Source organism: Lutjanus erythropterus, chromosome 3, assembly GCF_056507025.1.
Source record: "Lutjanus erythropterus isolate fLutEry1 chromosome 3, fLutEry1.hap2, whole genome shotgun sequence".
In the NCBI taxonomy this organism is placed as follows: Eukaryota; Metazoa; Chordata; class Actinopteri; order Lutjaniformes; family Lutjanidae; genus Lutjanus; species Lutjanus erythropterus.
This window is the reverse complement of record NC_139319.1, coordinates 36,520,815-36,541,351: the sequence shown is the minus strand read 5'-3', so window position 1 is coordinate 36,541,351 and position 20,537 is coordinate 36,520,815. Positions and strand designations below refer to the sequence as shown.

Below are 20,537 nucleotides of genomic sequence, written 5' to 3'. Positions count from 1 at the left end.
TGATGATAGGAGTCACTCCTGATCATCTGTCGCGGCTCCCAGCCCGTCAACTCCGCCCCTCTGACGCGCAGCGGGACGGCGCAGCCGCCTGCGCAGCTCCTCTGGGTGTCTCAATCGTCTTCGTCAAGTTAAGCAACACCGCGGCGGGGGCTGGCAGGCACCGCTTCAGGTTTAGTTCAGTAGACGCTGGTAGGCTGTCCTGTCAGGTCGGCTCACAAAACACGCGGAGAGCTCCGGAGGAATCGGCTGAACGGGAGAGAGAGAGAGAGAGAGAGAGACATGGAGGAGACGAGCGGTGCGAGTGCGTACGGGGCTTCGCTCGCAGGAGGAGGCTTCGACTTCTACAAGTTTGTCCGACAACCGCAAACCATCGTGCGCCTGCTCAGCTGGGTGAGTGTGCAGGAGTTTATCTCGTTCAAAGGTTCAGAAGAGGCAGAAACGATAAACAACGTGGTCTGTGAGCAGGTGCGTCTGGCCCCGGAGCCTCGGACCTGCTCCGGCCCTGTGGAGCGCTTAGTTCATATGTTTTGTTATTTGTGTTGGACAGAACAACGGGCTACTATATGCAGCGTCTCATGTTGCGTGCAGCTGGTGCATGACAGCAGCTCGGCGACAGCACAGGTCAACACTGCTGTTGACAGAGGACAAAAGACAGAAACACTGAGACGGCCTCTCCTGGAAGCAAAACACCAACTAAATATAGGATGTAGGGGAGACGTGGGGCATTTGTAACATTTCTTTGACATTTCCCATCATAACTCATAGACTCATAATACTAGTCACCTTTTAGTGTAAAGAAACATGCATGTGAACTAATTTAAGAATTGGTAGGACTTGTCTAAGTGGTTTGTAAACACACCAGAAAGAAATTTCTCATTCTCTGGACGTCAAATACAGATATTTTGGGTTGGTAGAGCATCCTGAGGGGTATTTTATCAACGTGGATAAAGGAAAAGCCTGACTTATTTTGATACCACTGAACCAGGCTGCTCTGTGGCAGGTTAACTGTTGAGATTATTTAGCTGTGTTTTAAAGACAGTTCCCTCAAGTGTCTTTTTGTGTTCACATCACTTATGTCTGTGCAGAAACACAAGTTTGGACCTTCTTCTTTGTGACTTAGTATGAATTTAAGTGTTTACTTTAGTTTCAAAGAACCTATTTAGTTTTAAAAAGTAGAAAAAAATCATGTCTCAAATTTTACTGTTTTCAAAAGCCACAACACCCTTTTATTTAAAAGCTTAACATTTATAGTTGAAGAAAAACGTGTACCAAAGTTGTTTTTAAGTTATTTATTCATTCACTCAATTTGTTCAAGCTGTGAAGACAAAAAAACATGAAGTGAGCTTGCATATCTTCCCTAAAATGATTTTAATGGCTTAGTACAGCTGAAGAAAGACAAGAAAAGAAGGAATGAGAAAAGGGGGACAAAATGATGGAATCAATCGTGTTGTTGCTGAGGCCTGAGTACATGGGGCGGGTGGTCTGTAGGGTTTTTTACCAGTCGCCTCCTTTGTTTTGTTAATTGCGCCAGTATTGGCCTTTTTTTCGTGATAACCCCTTTATATTCTTCATAAATTTTAAACTGCAGGGTTTGTTTCACTGCTGAGAAGAAAGTCCCTCTCATTTTCTCTTTCTTCATGACATCTTATCCGTGCATACTCTCAATGCAAGCTTGTTTTAGCCTGGCTTGAGCTAAATTGTCTTAGTGGAACTGCTTAAGCCTTGAGTGAAAGTATAAGTTAATTCATGACAGGTTTTTTCCCTTAACCACAGACTTCTTTATTAGCCTTGGTGGAATACACCCTGAGCACAGCAAAATACTTAGAAGTACATCCAGAGGGTAGGTACCCTGTTTCAGGTGCATTCATGTAACTTCTAAAAAGAAAAAGAAATAACCGCCTTCTACAGTGTTTTAAAATCAATAAAAGAATAATATTAGTAGTCATAATATTGATAAAGTCATAAAAAGGTTATACAGACAAAGGTATTTGCATAGAGGGGAATTAATGTACCAGTGAAAGTTCCAGGAAGTTTAAGGGCACTGCCCATCACCTGTTGCTAGGCAAATGTTATGGCACAGATTTGTGTTTGTGGTTTGGACCCTGGAAAGTCCAGAATGAATCTCAACAGGGCTGACAGGTTATATAATAGATATTATTGTTGTCTAACTCTGCGTGATTGTGAGCACACTGACTGAAGGGTTGAAGAACTGCCTTATCTGTCCTCCACTATCTTTTTGGTGATCTGAATCATTTAGAGCTGGATCATCGTGAGAGGGACTTTTATTGAGCACTGCTTTCATCTTAAGACTCATATGTTGGATTACTGAGAATATGGTTGATTTTCAGTAACTTGCATCATGAAGTGTAAACTGTTTGTTCGGCATCTAAGCTCTTGTCCATGAAAGGTGAATGTAGGAGGTGATAAAACACAGCTTCACCTGTGTGGTCGATGAAGTCTGAGGACAGAATGTGCCCTCAGTTGCCTCAACTGCTGAGTATTTATGAGTGAGTGTGTTTGGAAAATGCTGTGTGTGTGTGTGTATGTGTGTGTGTGTGTGTGTGTGTGTGTGTGTGTGTGTGTGTGTGTGTGTGTGTGTGAGAGAGAGAGAGAGAGAGAGAGAGAGAGAGAGAGAGATTATGTGTGTGTCACTGGTAAACAGGGGCTGATGGGCAGGTAAGGTGATACCTACTCTCTCCTGGTGACTCTCGCTTTTACTCTCGTTGAATGCGTGCCACTGATCTCCCTTTTAAACACACACACACACACACACACACACATTCGGTGCAGCTGTGTTCATGTCATCTCAGAGTCACGCTGGCTGGATCACCATGTATCTCTGGTGAATTTAATCTTACTTCAACGAGCCAGCACCTATGACACAAGAGAGGATTGTTCACTTTGAAACCCTGCCTACAAGTCCCATGATGCACCACACCAGCTCCTGGAACAAGGAGAGTTGGCTCTTGGTCATTTAAAGGGATAGTATGGATTATTTGAGTGGGGTTGTATGAGGTACTCGAGTGGATTAACTACAGCAGATGACACCCCCAGTTTGGAGAAGCACCAGTGTAGGAAGGAATGTAATGCTGTTGACAGGATCTGCATCAACACGTATTTTATCCACCTATAAAAAGACCAATCTAAAATAATCAATATAAGTTTGAATGTACGTTATGTTAAGAGTGTTTTCACTGTTTTACCTTGCTGTCTGACAGCCTTTTCCAACAGGAAAACACTTTTTATAAGGCAAATATCACTCTCTCCAAACCAACCAACTCCTTTGGTGAAAGGATCCTTTTTGCTTTACAGAACACGAGAGTTCCTGGTCTACCACCACCTCAATCAGACATGTGTTACTGTGTGACACTTTGATGTTTTAAAAGGATTGGTCAGATCCACCAAAGACACAAAAACGCACACAAACTAATTGATCAATACAGCGCAAGACCAGCAACTCCAGTTCTGCAAGGTAAATTACTGTTTTTGCAATACTGTTAACAAGATGATATATTGCAATTTTTAAAATATTATTTTAGGAAAACTGTCATATTGAACACAGCACCATATACATAAAACAGTTTATGTTTTTATGTGATATAAACAGTGAAGATAGATAATAACACTGCTCTCTAGCAGTCATGGGTTTATACACAAAATAACACCAAATCCATGACTCTTTACAGTTTCATGATGATAGAGTGTTTTGAGACTTGATACAGTATCACAAAACATAATACTGCGATACTCAGATGTATCAATAATTTCTTCCACCCCTATAGAAATGCACATCATACAACCATGCTGCTTACTTTACTACTTTTATATTTTTTAGTGATCCCACTGTTTTCACTAAATACTGCATTTAAACAGTGTCCATACATATATGTCCAGTATATTTATCCTATATAAAGTGCAACGAGCCATGAAACCACATACTGTATGTACATATGGGAGATTTGAACAAGTTTTTGACATATGTCACTCAATATACACATGCTTTTCATCTGCCTGTTTATGCACAGAAACATCCAGCTGCTCCTCTAACGGCCCCTCTGTCTCGCTTGTGTCTTGGAAGTCCCCGTATTCACTTCCCCAAAGACACTGTCCTCAGTAGTTTTTGGTACTTTTTTGTCTCGTCCCATCTGCAGGATTGTGGCCTATTTCTCTCTCTGCCCCCTCACCTCATCCCACTTCCCGGGCCGTCAAACAGTCCCTCTCTATCCTCCTCCCAGATCTCATTATGAGCGTTGTTAGGGAGTCGGTGGCATCTCCAGAGTCACATGGCAGGCAGCTGCACTCAGAAGTAGGTCACATGGTTAGGTGGGTAACCAGAGCAGACAGCAACAGACCACGGGACGGTCAGAGCAGTAAGCTCACTTTCTAAACACAAGACAAGCACAAGAGCTGGGGGATATCTCAAGAGTCTGCAGTGAGAAAAGACTGTTAATGATGACATGTAATAATGTCGCTATATTTGATGTAACGATCGCATGTTTTGGCTTCTTTGTGGAAATAAAAATGCATAAAGGTTCTTGTGACTTTCTTGAAAGGTTAAACCACGTCCTTTCGCAAAGTTTACTTTCTATAGACACAAACTAAACCTTAGGATGTTTGCTTGCTTTGTCACGTGTTTGGAGTACACTTTCTTGTTGGTGCTAGTGTCGTCACGATACTAGAATTTCTCATTTCGATATAATACTTTGAAAAATATTGATATTCTATACCATGGGGAAAATTGACTTAATACGGAGGACATAACATTTTGGATTTTTATTAAAAGATAAATATAACAAGGCTATAATATAACAGAAGAACAAATAAGACATGATAAGAAGTGTGAGTAAGTGAGTGGAGGCGGGACTATGTTGGCTGTGCAGCGGCGTGGTTTGTGTGCATGTCAACTCGCAGTTCAGCTGATATCAGAGTACTGATACTGCAAAAAATGTAGGGCATTTCACATATTCAGTATCAGTATTTATCAATATGTTGATATTTGATAGATAGATGAAACTTATCTGCCACAATGCAAAAAAAAAAAAAATAATAATTTATCTTCCTCTGTGGTGGATTTTGTGACATCAGAGCTCCTGAGTGTTGTTCCTTTTCAAAGTAGACTCAAGTATCAGATGTCTGAGTTTCTTTGAATGCAACAACATGGAAGAGTTTTCTAAATGGCCCTGCTCTCAAATGAGAAATCTGTGATATATTTACTGTAATGAATAATAAAATGACCATGATTTGTCATCAGAGCTCAAAGAAACTTGAGTTGAAATACACGTGTCTCTGACAACAGTGCTGCAGCCGTGGTGTCTTCCTCTGAAATTTCTATTCAGGCCCATAAATTGTGGCATTGTTTGTCCATTTCATGTTTTTTTTTTGGCTTTTATGCCTTTAATTGTATAGGACAGCTGAAGATAGGACAGGAAAGGGGAGAGAGAGTGGGGGAATGACATGCAGCAAAGCTGCTGCAGAGGATTCACAGCTTCCATACATGGGGCGAACACGCCACACCAACTGAGCTACCAGGCCACCTGCTTATTTAATGTTAATTAGAGTCCAAGTTAATGCCAAATTTTCACTGAATGAGTGAGTTTCTGTTCATGAGTTGTAACTTCAGACTGTGTATTTTCAGAGTAGTGGGCTTTTGTTTTCAGGATAAACAGGGCTGAACTTTACATTGACAGAGAACTGACAGTTACAGACACCTGATTAACATATAGCTTGTTTCTTGTCATCTTCAAATGATAATGTTGCTCTCATCTTGCACTCTTGCAGTGTTCCTGCAGCCTGCCCGAGCAGAAATGACTCCCTTTAACCATAGACTGTATATTAAATAGGATTTAAACGTATTTAATATACAGTCTATGGCTCCCACTCGCTATTTGGACTGCAGCACTCATTTTTGGACATTGTCGTTACATATCGTTCCTTGAACTAGAGCTACAGTGATTAGTCAGTTAATCATTTATTCGATTGACAGAAAATTTGTTGCCAACTATTTTGATGAGTGATTAATTTGCTGGGTTCCGTTTCTTCAATTTAAGGGTCTGCTGCTTTTCTTAGTAATTTATGATGGTAAATGAAGAGCCTTTGGGTGTCCGACTGTTGGGTGGACAAATGTCACTTTGGACATTTTTCCCAGTTCTTTGACATTTTATAGACTAAATGATTAATTAATTTGCAGCCTCTCTTGTGACCGAACTTTCATAAAATAGATGACCTCTTTTTAACCGTCTCTGCTAGTAGTTTTTCATACTATACCAAACAAATGTCTGGCTGAAAGGTGGGAAATCAGCCTCAAAACGTTTAGTAGTTGTGTAAAGCAAAGTAGTTGTGTCTTTGCAAATCATTGAAGACTACCTTCTTCTTCTTCTTCTGTTCAATGTAGATATTTGCCTTGGTGGTGTTCGCCTGCATCACAACAGAGGGATACATCAACCCTCCACACACTTCTGAAGCAAAGTGCATCTTCAACCAGAATGACTCAGCATGTCACTACGCTGTGGGCATCGGGGTGATCGCCTTCCTGGCGTGTGTGGGCTTCCTGGTGTTGGATGTTTACGTGCCTTTTATGAGCAACGCACAGGAAAGAAAGTATGCTGTCATGGCAGACCTGGGATTCTCAGGTGAGCAGGAGTGTAATAACCACTGGATGCCAGTCGATCCCACAATGATCCTTTTAAAGTGATTTTTGTTTGCTTTGTAAGAGCTTTAAATTTGCACTAATCACTATTTTTTATATGAATAATGGATCGAATGAATTTGTGTAATGTGAACAGTGGAATAATGACTATTCTGCAGCTCCCTTGAGTATTTTAGCTTCTTTTAGTTAATTATTTTGGTCTGAGGGTCAACAACTATACTTTTCTGGTTCACGAGCTCATTTCCAGCCACAGCAGACAGCTGTTTTCAGCAAAAAAACAACTGTACACTACCTGCTCAGCACCAACAACCTGATGAACATAGTGGAGCATTTAGTTGTTAAACAGCCAAATATTTCCTTCAGGAGTTGGTAGAGACCAAAATAGAGCTAACAGAGAATAAATACTGGACTAATCTTAACAAATATCTGAATATGGATGAAGAAACTATAGGTAAGGGACAAGATTTTGGTATCGGAAACATTGCATGGTTGCATGCAGGGAAAGACTCTGTGCAGAAATGCAGTTCTTGAACCTGCCAGATATCGTCTTACAATAATTTAGCTTTTTAAAAAATTTCCTGCATTGATTTACAGATATCTTTTTATAGAGATAAGCTGAAATAATTCTTCCTAATCACTGTCGCATCTCAAGGTGCTAATTGGACTGTAAACAATCAGCGGCACACAGAACAGGAACACTTTGTCCAGATATCCGTTACCTAAAATATTGCCCCAGAAGCCCCAAAACATTGGCTGTTGCCCTCAGAGGCTAAATTGTCATCAGATGGCAGCCAGTGGGTTCCAAGATTGATACTGGAGTTTGTCACATCTTATGTTTGTCACATTCTAAAATATTCAACTCTTTGCTAACATGTTAACTACATCAATTTTATAGACTTCACATCTTGATCAACTGGCCTGCACTCACCAAAAAATATCAGTTAATTGTGCTTTAAAGTGATCTTGAAAGTCAAATTAGTGGAGTTATTATTTGCACAAAAACAATACAGCTGAATGATTTTATCATAACGGGGATAGTTGAACTTCAGACTGAAGAACTGAACACCTTACGAGTTTGAAAAGAAGACGATGGATAAAGTACAGCAGAGTAACCTGTAAAGGATTAAAGACATTAAGACAGGATCTTATAAGTGAACATATATTCAACTTAGACGTCACAACACTTATACAAGATAAAGTGTCAGTTGTCCACATCTAGACTTGAGATATGGCAGATATGTCGTACTTAAACCTCACATTTCTTCCACAGAGTAAATGATCTGACTTTAAGATATGAATACTAGGTTATGTAAGGACATGTATGTTGACAGATAAATAATGATGGTTTAATTCACTGATTTACTGGTGATTATGGCCATATTAGTGGTTGTTTGAAGATCGACTTTGAAATTTCCACCGCAGCATTATTAAATGAACTGCATGCGTTTATCTCTCCTTCCTTTTCAGTCTCAGTTTTCTCAGTTCAATGTGAACCTTTCACACAGAATGCCTCTTGAGTATTTACGTAATGGGGGACAAACTGCTGCCTGTTTTCCTGACATGACATGACATAACATAACATGTATTATTCATGGTTGCACACAGTAGTTGATGAGTGAGCAGCAGGGTGGGGGAGGGGAGGATGACCTCACACATTTTGATGAAATTAAACATTCATCAGCTGTTCATGACACAGTTCACAGTCGGCCATTCTTCACTGAAACAAAGAAGTGGTGGTTTGAAAAACAGCTTGTGGTCATTTGAGCAGATGGCAACAGGACAGCCCTTTTTATTCTGTTGACGCAGTTTTTTGTTCTTTTGTGCGTTTTACACAGGAATTTACTTTTCATATCGGGGTTTTTTCAGCTGAGCTCTTTTGATATCTTTTCATGCAGTGAAAACAATCATTTATATCTGTGCGTTGTGTTTGTGCATCTGTGTTTCTGTATGTTTTCAAGGGGTGTGGACCTTCCTGTGGTTTGTGTGTTTCTGCCTGTTGGCCAGTCAGTGGGGTCGCACTCATGACGTCAGGGGTATCCCCATGGACGCTGCACGTGCCACCGTGGCCTTCTCGTTCTTCTCCATCGCCACCTGGGTGAGTGGGACTGCTGTTTGTCTTCTTTTCAGTAAAAACAACTCAGATTTTAGCCTCTTTCTTTGGCATAAAGCTCAGTTTTGAACAAGAAGGCTACATTTGTCATGTGATTGTCTATCATGTTACAGATTCATGATTATTGGTACTTTTTGCTAATGAAGTTAAGGAGCCATCTTAGGTATTTTATTTTTAATAGCTTATTATATTGACTAATGCTGGGGTTTCAGGGTCTGAGGCTGTGGGCCTGCAGCCCACCTCCCACGCTGAAAACCTCTGGACCAATTATATTTTTCCTTATATTGAAGCAACAAGTTGACAAGTTGGGAAATACACCTTCACTTTATTGCCATGCGTTGGATAAGAAGATGCTGGAGTATTTCTTGGCCAGGCATTATGACTTCTTCTACTCCACAACTGTCGTTTTTACAGTTTGATTTTCTTTCACATCAAACAAATACATTTTAATGCGAGTTAGTGAGCTTTAGAGGAGCTGGCAGGCAGACTGTGGACAAAGCTGTTCTAGCTTGTTTCCAATTTTTCCGCGAAGCTAAGCTACGTTAACTAGCTCCAACTTCACATACAACAGACTGACATGAGAGTGGTTTTGATCTTATCTAACTCTGGGCACAAAAGCTGATAAGCATGTTCCCCAAACTGTCAAACTATTTCTTCCTTTAAATACTTGAAACCTGCTTAAGACACTTGTGAACAAACACAAAGCCACACATTGTTTGTTCAAGTTTTTCAGGTTGGTGCATTCAAGCACTGGTGGGAACCTCTGACATCTACACTTCAAAATCAGATGCTCAACAACAAACCTTACATTTCTATAAATAACAATGTAGTTGATCTCACACAGACTTTCCATCTTGAGTTAACTGTGATTAATATACTACAATAATAGCGGGGCAAACATCCAACATTTGCTTATTGTTTGTCTTGTAGGCTCAATTTTTCTGATTGCACATCTTGTCAAGTGAAGTCAATTTTATTTATATAGCACCAGATTCTAACAGAGGTTATCTCAGGGCACTTTTTATATAGACTCTTTATAATATTATTAACAGAGGTGCAACAATTTCCACCAGAGCAAACACTGTGGTGACAGTGGTGAGGAAAACGTCCTTTTAAAAGAAATTCAAGCAAAACCCATGATAGTAGTAATAATAATAATACTAAATATTAAAGGGACAGTTCATCAGATATCAAAAATACATATTTTTCCTCTTACATGTAGTGCTGTTTATCCATCTAAACTGTATTAGTTAGAGTTTTAGAGATATCAGTCGTAGAGATGTCGGCTCTCTTTTAAATACAATGGCACTAGATGGCACCTGTCTTGTGGTGTTCAAAGCAACAAAAAATACATAAGAAAAACTCAGCAGTTTTCCTTTCAGACATTATGACACAGTTACTCAAGATAATCCACAGACTTTGTTGTTCTACCAGAAAGAGAGTAGTTTCTACATGAAATTACTCAGAACAAGGTCTGTGGATTATCTTGAGTGACCGCGTCATGATTTCTGGAAAGAGACATTGCTGTTGAATTTTTCATATGTATTTTTTTAGTCCCATTAAATTCAAGAGAAAAATGAAGACATCTCTACAGCTGATATCTCCAGAACTCTGCAGCGTGCAAAACAATCTAGATGGACAAACGGCACTACAGGTAAGGAAAGGAAAAATAAGTGTTTTTGATTTTGGGTTGAACTAGCCCTTCAATAATAATTGTAATCGTAAAGACATTCTTTAGCTGGCTTTTAAAACTTGACTGCATGTGTTGGAGCTTCCCAGCATCACTTAAATGCACCGTTAAGAAGACCTGTGACCCAGCCCAGCATCTAACCACATTACCACTCATCACTAATGAGGGGATAATGTAATGGACTGACATACAGAAATGTCTTTGTCAGGGATTACTTCCCCTAAAAAAAAAAAGCTTTAAGCCTTGGATGTTTATTTTTACACCGCCAAGACGTGAAACCAGTCAAACTAGTCAAAGTGGTTTATTGAAATACTGTACAAGTCTTTAAATGACTGTACTGTAATGATAACCTTGACATTTCTATTTCATTGTGCAGGGAATCCTGACCTATTTTGCCCTGGGTCGTTTCCGTCGTGGTGTTCACGAAGTTACCATCCCAACCTACACGGAGCCGCCCCCGGATCACCACACCCCCTACCCTCCAACCTACGCCCCCACCTCCTACAACCCCACCACCTACACGCCGACCACTTACACAGCCTATCCCAGCAGCGTGCCCGACATGCACCAGCAGCCTCCCTTCACCACAAACATCCAGCCGCAAGGAGACCCCGGCTACCAGCCGCCCGCCTACTGAAGCAGAGGGCGGTCACAGATAAAGGGAGGGTGGTGTTCCAGGTTATCTTTTGGTAAACTGGTTGTAGTTGCACTCCACAGATGCAGAGCTATATCATATTGATGTGGTTTTACATTTGATTTAATACATTTGAGTATCTGAGCAGTGCAACTGCAAAGTGAGTGATGAGGGACACTGTGGTTTACATCAGGCAGTCTGTGTTCAGATCTCAAGACATCAGGCTGACTGTTGAGATTAGCACTGATGATTGGGTAATCTGACCAAAGACCTGCGTGCAAAGATCCAATTTATACCTCAAATGGGCTGATCCTGAAAGGGCGAGGTGGTTGGACTGTACCCAGGAGGTCGAAGGTCACATAATGTGACATTACCCATGACAGCTTTGATCAGAGGGGACGTTGTTCTCATTACACTCTGTCAGAACCTGAGAATGTGTATTTGTACATAGATTTCAGAGCTGTGCAGAGCTGCCATTTTAATGGTTGTATGTGCCCGATTTTCTTTTCTTTTTTTGTTTTGATCTATTTTTTTTCCCCTTTGGTGCATTTATCTTGACCTACAAAACGCTTTAGGATGTGTTAAAGGGACAGTTCAGATTATTTGAAGTGGGCTTGTATGAGGTACTTACCCATAGTCAGTGTATTACCTACAGTAGATGGTGATCAACACGCCTCCAGTTTGGAGAAGCTAAGCGATGTACTGCTGCAGACAGGGTCAGCAGAAAAACATACTTTAGCCGCCTAAATAAAATCAGTATCAGTTCAAGTGTACGCAATATTTAGAATATTTTCACCTCTTTACCTTGGTGTCAGACAGGCTTTCCCGACACAAAACTGTTATATAAGCCAAATATCATTCTCTCCACAGCCACCAGACTCCTTTGACAAAAATTTTACTTTGCAAAACACAACAGTTACTTTTCTACTGCTGCTTCAAGCTCTTAGTTCTGTTGTGTCATTGCTGAATCCAAACACAGTAACACAAACAAACCAAGGCCGTAGTAAACCAGCAGCTCCTGTGTTCTGTGAGGTAAGATTATTGATTTTACCAATGGAGTTTGGTTAGTGTGGAGAGGGTGATATTTGGCTTATTTAACAGTGGTTTCCTGTCAGAAAAGGCTGTCTGACAGCAAGGTAAACAAGTGAAAACATTCTATATATATCGTACATTTAAACTGATGTTTTTTTTTTTGGGTGGATACAATATGATTTGCTGCTGACGTTTTCCACAGCAGTACACTGCTTTGCTTCTGTTCTGGTACATATTAGTTTCTCCAAACTGGGGGTGTCTTTGATCACCCTCTACTGTAGCTAATAGACTGACTATGGGGAAGTACCTCATGCAACCCCACTACAAATAATTCAATCATACCCTTAAAATGGAACAAATTACTTAGTTTGAGTAGAGTACAGTGGGAATAGATCACTATAAAGCCAAATGTCCCCTTGTAATTGTTTTTGTAAAACATGGGCTCTGTAGAGATAATACAGTTAAGTTTGTCAGCCATGCAACCATAAAATCATCCTTGAAAGGAGGTTTTGCAGTCTCTTGTGCCAGGGCTAAATGGCTCCTGTGCCTTCCCAGCTCAACTAGCGATGTTTTAAGACTACTCTAAACAAAATGTGTTGCTGATGGTGACATTAGAGACCATAAAAACTCAAAACAAATTTGAAAAATGTGTTAATCTATACAGGCGTGTTGCCCTTTAAACCCTGTTGTTAACAATGAGATACAACAGGGAGGAGCATGCAGATAAGTAGGCACTCATTGAACAGGTTTATCCACCCGGCATGTCCTCTTACTGAAGAGTGACTTATTAATTACCAACAGATATGCTTCCTCTTCAGCCTGTGTAGCGAGCAGTTTCACACTTCCACCGAGGGCATGGTGACATTTAGCTTCTAAACACTGATGGTTATCTCCTGTTTACAGTTTTGTTAATTTAAACTGTTGAAGGCAGACTGTCTGTACCAGTGACAGATTAACACCTCCGCCTGCTTGGGTGAGAATCAAACACCTGTCCTTAGTAAGACTACTGTTATTTGTGTTGCTTTGTGCCTGACAGTAATAGTACATGTATCAGTTTAACACCTCAGCTGCCTCGTCTGCTACCAGTTCTGGCTGCCGCAGCTCAGCTAAAGTGACAGAGGTCAGATAATGGTAATTGTTGTGGGGTCTGTTAAAGACAAACCACAAGTTGAATGTGGTTGTATTTATTAAATGTGACTCTGATATGGTACCACATTGAGGACATTTGTAGTAGTGGACAGGGACTACTGATTTGTTTGAAAAACATGTGCATAACTTAATGAAGCCAAATATATGAAAAGATCCTGCTGTGGATTTGCCATTTGTGCCTTAAAGGGACAGTTCACCCCAAAATCAAAAATACATATTTTTCCACGAGTAGATGCATGCGTCCTTCTGCAGTGATAAGGCTGGCTGGTGTAGCTTGGCTGGAAGAAAACAGTTCCTCTTTGAAAGTGGTCACAATAAAATCTGTGGATTATCTTGAGTAACCCTTTCTGGAAAAGGCTCTGAAAGTAAAAAGTTTTCCTCTGAAGGACATTTCTAGACAGTTTCTGTGCAAAGCTAACCTCACCTCTGTGATAATTTCTGTTTTGTCATGTTATCCATCTTTTACGTCTTATTATGCCTGTTGTGCATGACATGAACTGATGGATACACCAGGGAATCGTCTTTACACATTACTGTCCTATCCATTTATGATGGGAGGGCAGCACACGATGATGCAAAACAAAAGCAAGCAATGTTTACTCTCTCATGCTTTATTATGGACGTAATGAACCCGTTTTGTAAATATAAGTGGTAGAAAGTATAGATGTGTTAAAATGTCAATTAAAAAGAAAAATGTCAGAAAAAATACTTAAGTACAGTAAGAAGCTGTAGAAGCTGACATCCCCAAAACTCAACAACTCACATCAAAACAAAGATCGATAAATGGCACTGCAGGTACAAGGGTCAGGGTGAACTGTCCCTTTAAGGTGAAAAATGAAACTTTAACATGTTTTTGGGGCAAGGGAAAGTGAATGAAATGTGCCATGATTAAATACTGAATTTCTCTTTAGGTTAAACAGCTGTGTATCACAGCTGCTCTCACTGCTGTGCCTGAATGATTTCTTTTTTTTTTTTTTGCAAAAGATTTTCATGCTTCCGAAGAATCACTTAAATCTACTTCAGTGAACATTTAAAATCAATGTGTGCCTTTGATAATGAAGACTTGGAATTACCCAACTTGAATGACTCAACTGATTTCCAAATCATGCTTCTAGATTTGATGTGTCCCGTTCTGGTATTATAATCAGTAGCAGAAGCCTATAATTTGATATGTAATGTTGATTTAATGTTGTAGAGTATTTTGAAATATTTGCCAATTACTTAATCTGATCAGATGTTTTTGCATTTCATCATGCTCCATGTTTTAGATGTGAGGAGGCCAGAATGATTTGTTTAGGGTTTGTTTGTGATGCCTATAAATGTTTTATAAAAACTGGCACAGAATACCAGTCACATTGTGGTTGACTTTATTTGATTTTCTGTTCTGTTCGGTTTCCAAATATTTTTATTTGACCATTGAGTGGTGAGGTTGCCCTTTTACTCTAGTCGATTGTGATAATTTCATGTCATGGTGTGAAGCACAACAGAAGTTTACTTAAGACCTTTTGTTTATGGAATAAAATCATTCACAGGACGTTCAGTCTGATTGGGGATATTACTGCATTCATGTATCACAGTAGTAGTACAGGTTTTATATAGTACGGAGGATATACTTTTCCAGTTCAGGCTGCCAGCTCACTGCACAGCCTTGGAGCCTGCCAGGATTTAAACAGGCTATTTCTGTCCTCTGTAGCATGTGAGGGCATTGGATTACATTTCACACAGTTGGTGCACAGAGTTAAAACATTGAAGTTTAGTAAGTGTAAGCAAGGGACAATGTCCTAACATCCTGTCCTGATTCTATGTTTTGACACAATTAATTTTTATTTAACACCGCTCCTGACCTGCTATACATACTGAAACATACGAGTCAAACTTTCCATAATGAATGCTCTCAGACACATTTTGTTAATCCAAAAATAATTTAAAACCCTCCACTTGACAGGATAATTCCTGTTTATAATGTAATAAAACAATTTCTGTGTTATTATCAAGTACATCAACATATCTATCAAGTAAAAACTTAAAAAAAAAAAAAAAAATCACCAATCACACCAATTAGACATCAAACACAAACACAAAGGCTTGAAGGACACACACACATACACACAACTATTTGATTCCTGGATTTCCACTCTCTGCTCAGCTTCTGCACCAAGTCTTATTTTTGTGTTCAGAGGTGGAGAGAGGAGAAAAGCTTCCGGGGAATCCCGGAGTCCAGGAGTTTTCCTTGGACTAATTGTTGTGGAGTTTCATTCCTGAAAGGAGCACTGTTCTCTTTGTCCACCATCAGACCTCCATAACACTTCCTACACACCGCCTGATACTTGTCTGCGCCGCCGATCACTTCCACCTGCACCACAGACAAACAGATGACTGGTTATAAAATGACTGATGAAAGAAAAGGCACTTTCTGTTTAACCAAATCTAACTACTCTAGACTTCAAGGAGCAAGATGTACCAAGTGGAAACACTGCTGGAGCACAAGATGAACGCAACACCATGAATTGACAATAACGAGTCCTACAGATTACATTGACCAACTGTTCATAACAGTCAGTTGTCTGTTAATGTTAAGTTAAGCCCGTAATCCTGGAAACAAAAGTCCACTGCTCTGAAAATACACACTTTGGGTTAAGTTACTGCCTGTGTCACTGCCTTCCAGACTCCATTAACATATTGTTCAATTTAAACGTAACAAATATCTACTTCTTCAAATAAACAAACAGTGATTACAGCCTGGAATTAAAATTTCAAAGAAGGACAGTGCAACTAAAGCATTATTGTCACAGTAGCTTCCAAAACAAGAAGTTTTGTTTGTTTGTTTGTTTATTTTTATTTATTTTTTTGTTTTAAATGGTGTGGAGTGCTCAACCCCAAACCTGGAGGACCAGGAGGTGGATTTAGTCTGGCCTCTACTCTGAAACCTTCCCGGCTTAGTATGACCTGCCAGGGGTAAGACCCTTTGCCCTTATAGCTTTCAGGAGTCATGGAGGCACACAAGCCTCTCCACCACGGCAAGTTACCAACACAGGAGAAGCAGTTATCAGAGAGGTGAGTATTTCAACTCAGCATAACTCTTTGATCTCTGACATATCATGGTCATTTTAGATTTATTAATGTAAATATATTACAGATTTCTCCTTTAAGGGTAAGGGATTTATAACCACAATATCTAGATGCTTTTCAGAATTGTCTCAGTATTGTGTTAAAAATCATTTGTATTTTTAGCGACAGAAATATATGTTCAAGTGTTTAAGACAAATTCAGTAAAATTTTCCTGTTATTATAAAATAATGGCATATAGAGACAATTAAGCATAATATAGTAATTTGGCAAACCCTCTCATATCCCTACTCCGAAGTACTTAATGGTTAACTTATTCATGACTTCTCTTATGTTTGCCTCCTCACCTCCTTCTCTGCTCCTATCCTCTTTGTGTAGGCAGCTTCTTTGTAACACTGCATGCAGACAGCGTGGAGCTTCACGACGCTCTCCGCCAGAGGGATGAGATTCAGGATGTTTCCAAATGGCTATGAGAATGCAAAGGACAGCAGAAAAGCAGTCAGTTATCACTGAATGAATGGAGGTATAATTACATTACAAGGACAGAGCAGACACATTATAGTGTGGAATAATGAGCACACTGGACTGTCTGTTAGAGTGCTGCTCATGCAAATTGTTCACAGTGCTTTAAACTGTCTCATTTTGTTGTGTCTCGATCTCCACAGTAGCGCTCTATCTGCTCCTGCAGCATGCACAGTGACTGTTTGTCGATACGAACTGTGAGTGTTTGCCAGTATGACACACACAGACATGTTGAGACAAACACAGATGCTCACCTTTCTCTGGAAGGTTCCATCCAAGGCAGCTACAATGATTGTCTTCCCTAAATTGGCCATCTCCTCACAGAACTCCACTGTGTCTGGAAACTACAACAACACAAAAGAAGCACAGATTTAGTTACAGAGGAATTCGTCCCACTGAATTCCCTTCCCTCACTAGTGAAGAGAAAGAGATCCTGGTCTCTGTGGATGTTAACAGTTACTTGTCCAGGGCAAAGAAGAGGAAGATATGAAGTATATATACTTACAAACTGTCCCTCATCAATTCCAATGACACATGCTTGTAATGCCAAAGAACGCACATCTTCCAAACGATTAGCTGGAACAGCTTCCATTGTGTTTCTAAAGGATGCACAAGATAGAGGGGAAGAACTTTCAAAATGGACATGCATATTGTGTTGTTGTCTTACTTAATCTTCCCTTTGACACTGAAAATGTTTTGGAGAAACACCTGAATTACTTCCTGCTTTATTCAGAAATCTACTAAAATAATTCCCAGCAGGAAAATGTACAGCCACTGAGAAATTTCACCACTAGAGGTCATCTTTTGCACAGACATGATTAGAATATCTCTGTCCACCCTTTTCAAAAGCCACTAATGCAATTCCTGACTCCCTTCAATTCAAAATAAAATAGACTCTTTAGTCATGAGGTTAACTGCTGTTCTTGCAGATAGCCTTTCAGTAATAATGCACAATATGTTAAAAAAAAATTAGCCAGGGCAGGTCTGCAGCACATCAGTACTTTATAATAATGCTGATTTCAGGGTTGCACCATAAACATTTGAATCCAATAATTATTGGCCAGTAATTAATATGATTACTTGTTATTCTGATAATGAAATTATATCTGATAAGTATGGACTAATATCTGCTTTTACAGATTATGTCAAAGCATTTCATTTGAATTCTTGGGCAAAATGCTCTATAAAAGTCAAACTATATTTGTGACATTATTTGATAAATGTTACTACAAAAAGTAAATGAACATTTGAAGAGTCAGAACTGTTCTTTGTTTTTGTTGTAAAAGAGATGTCAGTGACATTTGGTTTGGTCAGAGCTGCGGAATATTAAATAATCACACCTTCAGCTGTGTATAAACAATATGTTATAGGAACTTTTTTTAAATACAAAAATGAGATATCATTGGTTACCTTATGTGCATCAGCCATGAAAAGCAGGTAATTATCAGTTATGGGTAAAGAAAAAAAAACATTGTGCAACCCCAACTGATTTGTCACACATTTTTATCTTTAAACACAGAATTGCCACTGACACTGACTTCACTACATGTCTAAACACAGAGAAGCATTATTTCTGTAATAAAGGGTAAATTAAAACTTACTTGTCATGTGTGGCCATGCCTGAGTCAGAATAACGAGTGTCCTTGGCATATTTGATCACCAAGCAGTTGTACTGGGCTATTTGGAAACGGCGCACTCTTCTCATCAGTTCAGTACTGCAAAATAAAAAAGACAATAATTTAGTTAAAAACAGTGAAAGCCATCTATATACTTTGTGCATGAAAATACAACATATATTTTCACTTAGAAGACAATGTCTCTGTCATAAAGCAAGCTACACCACAAGCTTGAGGTAAATACACTAATGTTGCACATAACTAAAACAATAAATAGTATTACGGTGGTCCTAAAACGTGTTAATACACAAAGTATACTGCATAGCAACTGTATACTTTGCAACACGGGATTCATATAGCTTTTATGATGATGGGAGCTAGGTAAACAAAGCAGGGAATTTGGCGGGATGTTTTAGTTTGGGCGGAATTCGTGACATCAATGTTGTCTGGAATGACTTTAAACAGTGAAAATGGACAACATCGTTTAATTACAGCTGCAAAGAGCCCTGTTGTTTTTTATGTCTGTCGATAAATAACTCACCTTTTGCCTGAAAACATCGGTCCAAAGATGACCTGCAAACAACAAAGGAGTGGCTGTCACACTGAGGAAGCCAGTAACACATTTAACAGACACACGAAACGTTGACTAATACTTTGTCCTGTTTACTGAGGTTAACTTACGCTTCGTTAGCGGAGGGTATGATATAATGTGAATTAAGACAATAACATTAGCGAAGTTATATCCATCAGATACGAACCTGAATCTGCCCCTGTGTTTTCCTCGGTGAATTTGGAAAAACTCTTGGAAAATCCATGCAGTCCATTTTTACTCGATGGTGTAATAAATAAATAGCAATTTTAAAACAGTTAAACAAAAACAAATATATTACTAGTACGATGCCCCAAGATGATTCTGCAAGGCTCTGAAACAAAAAGTTGAATATGGCGCGCCGGTGGTTGCGGACTAGTTTACATAAAATTTCCACCAATGGCAACAGTCACGTGAACCTTTGAACCTATCAGCTTCCACAGAGAAGTGACAGCAGAGAGCGCTGGCGCCACTTACTGACCAATCAGAGCACAGCATCATAAGTCTCGCTGTGGGGGCCGTGTTTAGACGGGAACCCTTCACCCGCGAAAAATCTCGCGAGAGTGATGGCTTTAACCCGAACCACGGTCTTTTTCAAACCCTAACCAGGTATTATTCTGTTCATGACCCTAACCAGATATTAACCACAACGTTGTCACCAAAATATCATATAACATGATCGATTTGTACAACGTGTACAATGAAGGAACAACACGTACGAGAGTTTCTCGAGTCAAAGGGTTCCCTTCAAGGCACGACCTGCTGTGGGCTTTTCGCGTTTGGAAAAAGAACAATGAAAGAATCTGAACATCAAGATGTTTTAGCGTTGGGAACAATGTTTTGAAATGTAGCGAGTTACTGAACCAAATTACACATTTCAAAAAATGTAATCAGTTAATCCTTGGAAATGTAAATATAATCTAATTATATAATCTGGGTTAATTATAGTTGCTTTTTTTTGTAATTTATTACATAATCCCGATAATATGTAATCCATTAACCCTGGTTACTTAGTGTGTTATGCGTTATATTGCACAATAGACAAGTAGAAAAGGTTAAAGGCCATACATCCATGAATAACTGACTACCCTATAATATCACAAAGGTAAAATCCCACATTCAGATTTATTAGAGTTTCTTTTTATTTGTTCCAGAACGTATAACCATATATAAGACAAATTCACGAGATTGATTGGCATGTCTCAACAATATACCAAGAATAATGTCAAGTTTTACAATGAAATCCTGTCTGGGATTGGTCAGAGAGCAGTAGAATAAGACATGCTCTTTGCGTTGACTTGTCAAAAAATATACTTCAATACTTTTTTATACCTCATTAAAACAATACAATATCCGTTAATTATAATATCTAAAGTACCGACACCGTAGGAACAAAAATCCAAGCACTCATTCAGGACCTGAGTTCAGTTCAGGCTTATTCTCCTGTCTAAAATTTGGTTTGCAGCAAAACCCAGACAGTGTT

The 20,537-nt window shown here is 39.4% G+C and overlaps 2 protein-coding genes across 2 annotated transcripts; one reads left to right on the top strand and one right to left on the bottom strand.

Moving 5' to 3' along the window:
* The first annotated feature begins 97 nt into the window (after nucleotides 1–97).
* On the top strand, nucleotides 98–11,593 carry syngr2b (synaptogyrin 2b). The gene is made up of 4 exons (XM_084715992.1): nucleotides 98–390; nucleotides 6,392–6,629; nucleotides 8,605–8,741; nucleotides 10,823–11,593. Exons 1-4 carry the CDS (start codon nucleotides 280–282, stop codon nucleotides 11,081–11,083), a joined length of 747 nt encoding a protein of 248 aa, XP_084572118.1. The 5' UTR covers nucleotides 98–279; the 3' UTR covers nucleotides 11,084–11,593.
* A 2,258-nt stretch (nucleotides 11,594–13,851) lies between these two features.
* On the bottom strand, nucleotides 13,852–19,423 carry tk1 (thymidine kinase 1, soluble). The gene is made up of 7 exons (XM_084715988.1): nucleotides 19,224–19,423; nucleotides 19,007–19,038; nucleotides 18,451–18,564; nucleotides 17,355–17,448; nucleotides 17,104–17,193; nucleotides 16,675–16,794; nucleotides 13,852–15,614 (listed from the first exon to the last, which is right to left on the bottom strand). Exons 1-7 carry the CDS (start codon nucleotides 19,287–19,289, stop codon nucleotides 15,435–15,437), a joined length of 696 nt encoding a protein of 231 aa, XP_084572114.1. The 5' UTR covers nucleotides 19,290–19,423; the 3' UTR covers nucleotides 13,852–15,434.
* Nucleotides 19,424–20,537: the final 1,114 nt, after the last annotated feature.